This window comes from Zeus faber, assembly GCF_960531495.2.
Source record: "Zeus faber genome assembly, chromosome: 20".
NCBI lineage: Eukaryota > Metazoa > Chordata > Actinopteri > Zeiformes > Zeidae > Zeus > Zeus faber.
Genome location: NC_137207.1, coordinates 16,574,059 through 16,584,293, shown reverse-complemented (window position 1 = coordinate 16,584,293; position 10,235 = coordinate 16,574,059). Strand labels below are relative to the sequence as shown.

General features: G+C 45.2%; 1 protein-coding gene across 1 annotated transcript in view; it reads right to left on the bottom strand.

Annotated features, from left to right (window-relative positions):
• Nucleotides 1-1,790: 1,790 nt before the first annotated feature.
• The window catches only part of LOC307245590 (voltage-dependent T-type calcium channel subunit alpha-1G-like), a gene marked incomplete at its 3' end in the record, with an annotated part of 23,419 nt that continues 14,974 nt past the window's right edge, over nt 1,791-10,235 (bottom strand). The window contains exon 3 of the mRNA XM_080021234.1: nt 1,791-1,832. Within this exon, the coding sequence (XP_079877360.1) occupies nt 1,791-1,832 (42 nt within the window). The remainder of the gene's footprint in view (nt 1,833-10,235) is intronic.

Sequence of the window (10,235 nt, the reverse complement as noted above, 5' to 3'; positions counted from 1 at the left end):
ACCATTTTCAACCGTTGCTACGCTCTCTGCCTCCGGAGAAGGAACTTCCTCCAGCGCCCCCCCCCCCCCGGTGCCACCGCACTCGAACCACTCCCTACTTCCCGAGCTGAACGTACACCGCGTAGCGCCCCTTCTCCCTCCCTGACTCTAAAAGACACGTCCAGGGTCTGAGCGGCATTTTTATGAGACGTTCAGACCTGTCTCCCTGGAGACCGGACGTGTTTCGGTTTCTCGTCTTGGCGGCCGAGCTCCACGGCATTTTTGGCTCGCCATTTTTCCGAATGGTTATTTTTTTCTTCACGAAAACAAATCATTTTTATAATTCTTGTATGAAATAAATATTCGGAAAAACCCAGTATTTGTGCTTCGGATTGGGCTCCACCCCTACTTGACATGCTTGCCCCGGCAATGTTACTTCTTCCATTCCCACACACTTCCATTCACAGCCGTACCGGCATTTTCCCGGAGATGATACTACGTCGAGAGCGGAGAGATTTTACGGAACGACTTTGACGAAACGTCGGCACCAGCTCCTGGTCCCACATTACTCCAATTTGGAACATTGTCAGTGGATTAACGGCTTTCAGTGCAGGTGGGAACGGGGCTTTAGACTTGCTCAGATAACATAAATACTGTGTTCAACTAGTGTGCGCTGGTGAAGTGTTGTTTGCCGCGCAGTTTTAGGCACATCTAACATGTCTCAAGTTTTGAGTATTCTCATCCAAGTGTGTAGATGGCTAAAAGAACTGCACGTAAACACTCTAAGGCCTGCTACAGTACATTGGGCTTTTAGGGTTAGGACTGGACATAATCATGACTTCATTAATCCATAAACTAAACTAAACTATATATATTTTTTTTTTGCTTCTTCTCTGATTATGCATCTTATTCACATTCATATCACGACTGTATTCATAGCTCAAATTTATTAATCAACATATTATTCTGGTTAATCTTGATATATTGGCAGAGACCAGTGTCAATTATTATTTCACGCATCTATCACTGACTGAAGCCAGTTTACATAATGAGAGACACTTCAAAAATAAAAGCGTGCTGTGGAGTCGGGAGTCCCTCTCTGCAAGCTTATGTAAAATACAGTCTGCAATCAGGGATAGTTGTACGGCGTTGCTCAAATACCTCAAAGGTCTTTGTTTATTATATTGTTTTTACATAACAAGAATCACATTTGTACTTCAAAATAAAAGCGCGCTATACAGTCGGGAGTCCCTCTTTGCAAGCTTATATCAAATGCCGTCTTTAATCTGCGAAAGTTCTACCGCATGTCCAAAATACCACAGAGGTCTGAGTACCTTTCTCACCACCCTTGAACTGTTAATCAACGAGGAAGAGGAGGAAGAGGAGGATGCGTCCTACTCTCACACCAGCATATCATTTCGCCTGCCGACATTTATGGAAGAAAAGGATCAAATATTTTTTTGTGTTGAACAATGACACCGCAAAGATTAACACCTTATAAAAATAAGGTGTTAAAAATAAAAAATACGCCAGTGCTCACACTCACACACACACACACACACACGCACACACACACACACACACACACACACACACACACACACACACACACCCCCACACACACACACAGAGCTGCAGGCTGATATTTAAATGAGCCGCAATGCGTTGACAAAAGGAAGAGAGTTGTTGGACTTTACTCTTATGTAAGACTGTGATTATCATATCAGGAAGAGTCAGGTTGAACTCTGCCAGCACACTTGTGCAGGCACAGAAACGCACACACACACACACACACACACCAAATTGTGTCCTCACACGTTGTGCACACCCACCCACACAGAGTGCAGACATCCCTACGAGGACGAACACAAGCTCAAAAACACCCACAAACACGTGCGTGCACACACACACACACACACACACACACACACACACACACACACACACACACACACTTCCTTCCTCTTACATATTACTTCATCATCAGAAAAATGCCAATTAGCATTACACGTTGAGTCTGCATGTTACTAATCGCTCGGATTTCTAAGCCAGAATCCAAGGAGGGAGACGGACAGACGGACAGATAGATTGATGGACGGATGGACAGATCGAGGCGTGTTGCTCCATCTGTTGCTGCTATACAATCGCGGCGCTTGTACCTGCTTACACCTGTGTGTGTGTGTGTGTGTGTGGGTGTGTGTGTGTGTGTACTAACACAGGAAGTGATTGTAACAACGATCGAAGTGTCCGAAGACGAAAGTGAGACAATCGAGACGTGCTCAATCACTCCTACTTCTCGCATGATACAATACTGCATATTTCATGAGCTGCCGCAACCAGGCCCACCACCTTCTCTCTCTCACACTCACATACTCACACACACACACACACACACACACACAGTCTAATATTCCTCCACCTCATTGACAGTGATGTTGCTGACTCAGGCCTCTCAGGGGGTGAAAGGCCTTCTGTGTTGCTGAATGGGCTCCAACAGGACACACGCACGCACGCACGCACGCACGCACGCACGCACGCAGACAGACAGACAGACAGACAGACAGACAGACAGACAGACAGACAGACAGACAGACAGACAGACAGACAGGCAGGCAGACAGACAGACAGACAGACAGACAGACAGACAGACAGACAGACAGACAGACAGACAGACAGACAGACAGACAGACAGACAGAAAACCAAGAATGACCTCTGGGAATTGATGGATAGCTGTAGCAGCTTGTGTGGGTTGTTTTATTCTATGTGTGCAGTGCTTGAAGTGGGCTGGTACTCACCGCTACACAGTACCGGCACTTCTCGATTTTACTCTTTGACGTACTGGGACTTTCTGTAGGGTACCGGCACTCCTCACAAGCTGCCGGTACTCTGTACTGGGACAAATCAAGTGGATATTTTCTAAAATATGTTGTATTTTATTGAGCCGTAGCACAGTATTTTATTTCATTATCATAACGGACAGGATGCCAGCTCCGTTGCCATGACGTCATTGAGCATATATGGACACGGACGGGGGATTCCTTTCGATTGTGGGCGTCCGTGTCTGCGTGCTTTCAATTTTGCACCTATTTGGTGGAAAAGGCTGGTTTCACTATTACACAGGTTCAGTTCAGCTGGAATGAATGTTGCGTTCCAGGGGAACTGGGAAATCTGTCATTGGAGTCGGTGGCCCCCGTCTTAACATAACATAAAAACTACACAGTAGTTCAAAACCAATGCAGATGTGATTTAAAATCGAAACAAAGGGAAGATTGTTCAACGTCAGCGGTGTGCCCCACCATGTTGCCGTGGCCTCAGGTGTGTTATCTTGGTAGATTCGGGTGCGAGCGATCGGCTCGGAAATTCCAAACATAAGTGGCCATTCCTTAACATTTCTCAGAATTCTGACTGCAGTGGAATGCAGCATTAGCTGTTCTACACACACGCAAACCCTTACTTTTAAATATTTCTCTATTAAAGCAGCCCCCCCGCCAACATGTGACTAAGGGGACTACCGGCACCTCATTTATTCCACTTGAAGCACTGGATGTTTGTGTGTGTGTATGTGTGTGTGTACATGTACATTTGTAAGGTTATGTGTGTGTGTGTGTGTGTGTGTGTGTGTGTGTGTGTGTGTGTGTGTGTGTGTGTGTGTGTGTGTGTGTGTGTGTGTGTGTGTGTGTGCATGTGCATTTGAGCAGATGTGCACGTGAGGAACGGGAAGTTTTTGAAGCTTTGATCGGAACTGTTCAGGCAAGCCGGTTCGTCTGTGATTCTGTGTGTGTGCTTGTGTGTTTGTGTGATCCTGAGTGTGTGTGTGTGTGTGTGTGTGTGTGTGTGTGTGTGTGTGTGTGTGTGTGTGTGTCTGTACACGTGCCTGCGTGGGCGCACCGCAAGCAAGCTAGCAAGCATTTGTGTGTGTGTGTGTGTGTGTGTGTGTGTGTGTGTGTGTGTGTGTGTGTGTGTGTGTGTGTCTGATGGGGCTTTTATGTTCCTCAGCCTGTCTGCAGAGGGAGGGGAGCTAGTGGGTGGAAAACACGGGGCCACGCCAGAGGATTTCTCAACGGGCATATCGCTGGACGGCCGTTCCAGACCATAATCACGCCATTCACATGTAGAGATGCTGTCCCATTCTAAGGTTTGATGCAAGGCATGGAAAGAAAAAAAAAAATCAATGAAAATCCAGTATTTCATATCCTCTAACAAGGTGTACGAGGCTGGATGTTGTACGTCGTATCGATTTGCTGTTTGCAGCCTGGAGACACACACACACACACACACACACACACACACACACACACACACACACACACACACACACACACACACACACACACACACACACACACACACACACACACACACACACACACACACACACACACACACAGTACATTATTAGTTGGAAGCTCTCTAACTGCCAATTCATTATACAGTATATACATTATATTTATTATTCTTTGAGTATTGTAAGGGTACTGGATATGATGAGTACCCTCACTTTTAATACTTTAAGTACATTTAACGGCAAGTATTTATTTACTTTTGCTTCAGTACAAATTTAAATGTGATACTTTCTCTTATATTAGAGTAATTTGAGTGAGGGTATTTGTATTTTGACTGAAGTAAAAGTATAACTCAACTACACTGCATAAATGGCCCAGTTCGTCTTTTCCTAATAAATGGGGATTGATGCCGTATTTTACATTGAAATGACACTGATTCAGCGTGAATCAGCCTGATGAAGGGAAAATTAGCCGTGTCGTCAACAATGTTCTTTGTTTGAGCAGCTCAATTCTCCATTTTCTAACAGAAAAAGAAGACAGACAGAAAGACAGACAGCCAGACAGATAGATAGACAGATAGACAGATAGATAGATAAATAGATAGATAGATAGACAGATAGACAGATAGACAGATATACAGATAGATAGATGGAAAATTAAAATATATTTTTAAAAAATCAACGTAAAATGTGCATTTCAATCAAAAAATTTGACAACAATAGAAGAAAACGGTAATTCAATTAAAATAAGAGAAACAATGGAAATTCACTGTTGATGCAGGTGTCGTGGTTGAGCACCAGTGTGCGATGACCTCAGTTCCACAGTAAGTCGTTACCGGGGGAAAGCCTCGGTGCACTGACTAAGACCCATTTAGCAGAGTCACAGCTGGAGAAATGACTCACACACACACACGCACACGCACACACACACACACACACACACACACACACACACACACACACACACACACACACTACATTACTAACATTATTGCACCATTTGCATGACTTTTCAGACATATTTTTTGGCATTTAGCTGTTGTGAAAATTCTCCAGTGTGTGTGTGTGTGTGTGTGTGTGTGTGTGTGTGTGTGTTACAGCACGTCTGGAAACATGATTCCCTCTAAGCTCCTTTCTGTTGAGGAAGCGTCTGGTGATGACTCTAATGATGACGGATGAGAGGCCAGACCTGTTTCTCTTACTCATGGGTGTCCACTTCACTGCCTGACCTAAATGTTGACATTGTGTGTGTGTGTGTGTGTGTGTGTGTGTGTGTGTGCGCGCGTGTGTATATGTGTGTGTGTGTGTGTATGTGTGTGTGTATGTTTGTGTGTGCGTGCGTGCGCGCGCGCGCGTCGTTGGTTTCTGTTCATGTGGGTGTTCCTCGTATCGTATTGAGCGAGGTGAGCGTGTGACATTCTACTATGGGATGTGCGGTGCTGATCCTGTGGTTTCCTTCTCTCATTTCATTTCATCTGTTTTCATTTAACCTGCACGAAGAGAAATTACATCCATCCATCCACGGTTCCATCGACTCGACGGGGAATCTGCTGCGAGAATCTCATTTGGTCCGTTACAGACAGTCGGGGAAATGTCTTAAACCCGTCAGGAAAACAAATTACCGGAGATGAGTGGGCGATACGGGAGGATTTATTAACTCTACAACCACAGGGAACTTTATTTACTCTATATCCATTTTCATCACGACACCAAATTACATAACCCATGTCAGGTGGCGGCACAGTCCCTCTAGGAAATTGCGACTGCAATAATAAATGCAAATTCATCTCCACAATATTTGTGGGAGCTGCCACATTAAATGACAAAATCAACAAAGTGCGTAAAGGTAACGCCCGCGCCCCAAGAAGCCGTTGCATGTGCAATCTGTTGGTGATTACTGTATGATGAATTTAAATTTTTTTTTATAGACCAGGGGAACAAAAAAAAGGGGAACTGTGAAAAAATGCTTTCTTTGACTTGCAATTTTCTCTGGCAATCCCCATAATTTTACTGCAAAGGAAACACATAAAACGTTACAAATTGGTTCCCAAGTTATGAGAAAAGATGCTTAATCAAGCATTTTTAATCTCAACAGTGATCATCAGGGGGGGACTCAACTATGTGATTGTAAGTTATGTGAAGTATGAAGTAACAAATCACACCAATCAAGTCCACACCTCACATTAGTCCAAATAGTTTGTCATATAATGATAATTTCACAATCTATATATTTATTGCATCCCCTAACTACCTGTACTTGCTAGAAGTTATTTTTATTACGTATGCTATATTTTACGTTTGCTTCGTCTCGATTTCAATTTTCCCACCATATCAAAAAAATAAACGTGAACAAATATTATGCTCTTTGGAAAGTTCCACAGCTCTGGTTTAAGGTTCCCGCTTTGAGTTCCCGCTTTATCGCCTTAACCCGCCCTATGCGGTGGGTGAGCGAGGGGCTCGGCGGGACTGCGCCTCTCTCCGCTGTGGAAACAGCAAACTGCATCACACACATCTTGTGACCCTGTCACCCTGCACACTTTTCTTTTGCCATACTTTTGCACGTATGCCCCCTTTGATATCACACACAGACACAAACACACACACACACACACAGACAGACACACACACACACACACACGCACACACACACACACACACACACACACACACAACACACAACACACAAGCCGACATCAAGGCTCAGAGAGACACCCCAGGCCGGGTAGGTGGACGGATGATCTGAGTCAGAGGAATAAAAGAGAGGATGAGGGACCGATGAAGGGAGGATAAGTGGAGACAGAGATAAAGCGATGGAGGGGGGAGAGGAGGAGGCTGTGACAGATGACAGCTCCGGGGAGAGATGGAAAGAGGAATAAAATAATAAACAGATAACGTGAAGGAAATCCAGGGGTATTGGAGAGGGAAGGGCTGGAGCTTTATGTGTGAGGAAGCAGGATAAAGAAAATAAGAGTAGGAGAGAAAGAGAGAGAGAGAGAGAGAGAGACACCTGTCAGTAGTACACCACTCCACCCCTGCAGCATCTGCAGGGGTGGAGGCAGTTAATAAAGGCACGCAGTGGCCCTCCACTTCCACCTCCAGCAGCAGCTGGCAGCGCTCTGCCTGCCACAGGGAAACAATGGCTGCATCTCCTGCATAGACAAACAAGCTGCAGAAACAAAGGGTGGGAACAGCGCTCTCCACACTCTAGTCTCTATATATAAGATAAAAAAATAAAAATAAAAACATCACCATAGCAACCCAAGTGGAGGAGAGGAAGCCAGGGGGTGTAGCAAAGGATGGAAGGGAGACGCAAGAAGGTGATCGCAAAGTCAGGAATATAGCATAATATGGATGATGTAAAAATAGAGTTGGGACATACTGTAGGGATGACTGGATGGATGGCTGGATAATGAATGGGTGGGTTGATGGATGTTAGATGGAGGAATCAATATATGGATGGAGGATGAATAGATGGACAGACAGATTAATAGTGGGGCAAATAAATGGATGGATGACTGGTTGGATGGATGGATTAATGGAGGAACAGGTTGATGGATGGATGATGGATGAATGGATGGATGGATGGATAATGGGTGGATAGATTAATGGATTCATTGAGAAACAAGTTCATGAAACGATGGATGGATGGATGGATGGATGGATGGGTGGATGGGTGGATGATAGATGAATAGATGGGTGGATGACTGGATGGTAGTATGGAGGGATGGATGGATGGGTAATTTGCAGCTGTTATAAAAATCAAATTAAATGGTGCCACCATCACTGTCATCACCTGTTGTGATTTCTTTGCACAATTTTTTTTTTTTTCAATTTACACTTACACTTAATTATCAAATATCCAACTTTCCATTTCCATTTTAGGAATCTTTCACACATGATTATGATAATAACACCATAATCGTGGGTCTGTGGCTATTCTCCTTTCATTTAGCCTACTGTAAGCCATGGATTATACGCTATTATCTCTAATGGATGTATAATGCCATTATTCACTCTCTGTTATACATTTCCAACCTGGAAACGGCTGCGTGTCTCGGGAAATCCTCTTTCAAGGACTATCTCAGGGTTCCCTTCATTTTTATCACTCCGTCCTTCTGGATTCAAGCAAAGGATGCACCCTTAATGTGCACCCGTGAAAGCCCATCAAGACGTTAGTGAATGTGATTAAGCGCTGCGTGGATAAACCGTTATTAATACCGTTGGCCGTTATTAATATCAATAATAATAAATTAATAACAATAACACTATACTAGGAATCATGGAGAGGGTGTAGTGGATGTTTCTGTACATCACCATTGGCAACCCAGCCCACCTACGCCCTTCAAAATGGGTGTGGGAGCTCAGGCTAACAGGTCAGAGGTCACCACGTGTTCAGCCCATGGAGCCCAGCTGGGCTCACATCTGGGGTGGTGGTGTCAAAGCTGATACCTCCAGCCTCCGCAACACACTCCATTCTCAAAGGGAGAAACGCGTCGGCGTCCTAAATAAATGAAACTCAGGCGCTTCGGTCCGCCGTCGGGTTGTGCGATCATTTGCTTGTCTAATACAAGAAGGACCCCGGACCCCCATCCCAGTGGGGCCCCTCCATCACAGTGACAGAGGGTCTCGCTTATCCAGGGGCACGAGGCCTAGAGCCCGCCCGCTAGAATCACGCTAATGGAGCAGGGGTTGCCAACCTGGGGCGCTGGGCCCCCACGGGCAACTTGAGAAATGTGTTTCCTCATCGGCTTTATTGGTTCAAAAGTCAAATAGTGATGAGTCCATGACTATTTGTGATACAACCTTGCTCTCTCTACCATGAAAATAGAATCAATTCTGACAAACTACTACCACTGATAAATACATGGAAGAAGAAAGTATTACAAATTTTAAATAGAGTGGGCTCACATGGAATCGGGTTGGAATGAGGTTGGTCCCTGGGGATAAAAGATTCGGGAACCCCTGGAACAAGGTCAATGACCGGGACCGATTCGGTAACATGAAAGCCAGACCAAGCTGATGATATCTCTCCTGCGGCCGCACACCACCAAACTTTCTCAATCTCCAAAACCGCCATTTTCAATTTAAGCCATCAATCTCCAGCGCAGGTGTTTGGAACGACAGACGAGGCAAAGGTGAGAGAGCATGATGGATGGAGGGAGAGCCAGAGCTGATCTGAACCGCAGATAAAGGTATGGATTAGAAACCCATCGACTGGAATCAGGTTCAGGACTTGTGAGGAGAGGGGGTAAAGAATGGGGGAAAAGGGTCCAAGTGGAGAAATGGACCAAAATGGGCAAAGTAAAGAGTGCTCAGGCACCTCGAATGATATTCAGAGAAATGGAAACTTCCAGGTGAGGTGAAACATTTTCTCTTACTGGTTAATGAAACATTGCATTATCAGGCTTCTTTTGCGTAGGTTGATTGGAAATTCGACTGAAAAGCAGAGTGTAGGGAGCCCCACACACATCATAGACCCCCACTCTGGCCGGGCGAGCCTTAAAATATCAAGACGTGATATGACACGAGATACCGTCTGGGATTTTCTGGTTATCCTCATGCGGTGTTACAGTGAAACGGCGTCGTTAAGGCTGCGTTGCAGTAAATTAATGCCATTATTTTCAGATTTTCAGAGACCGTTCCAGACGCCTCTCTTGGTCATGTCCATGCAACTGAGGATCCTGTCTCGTGCGGCGGTGGTCCCCAACCCCCAAAAGATCGTCCAAATTATCGACGACTGATTTTCTCTCGATACAGTCGGAGCCCCGAAAACGAGTTGAGTTGCGGTGACTGAGCGGCCTGCCTCGCTCCCGTTTAGCGAGAGAGACACGAGGACACGGTGAACAGGAGAGGAACCTTCTTCTTTGTGCATCGGTAATTACTAACAGCTCTCCACTTCCTCCCGCATGTCTTATCAGATACAGCAAGCAAAACAGACGCACTTCAACAACATTTAACGAGAACGCGTGCGCG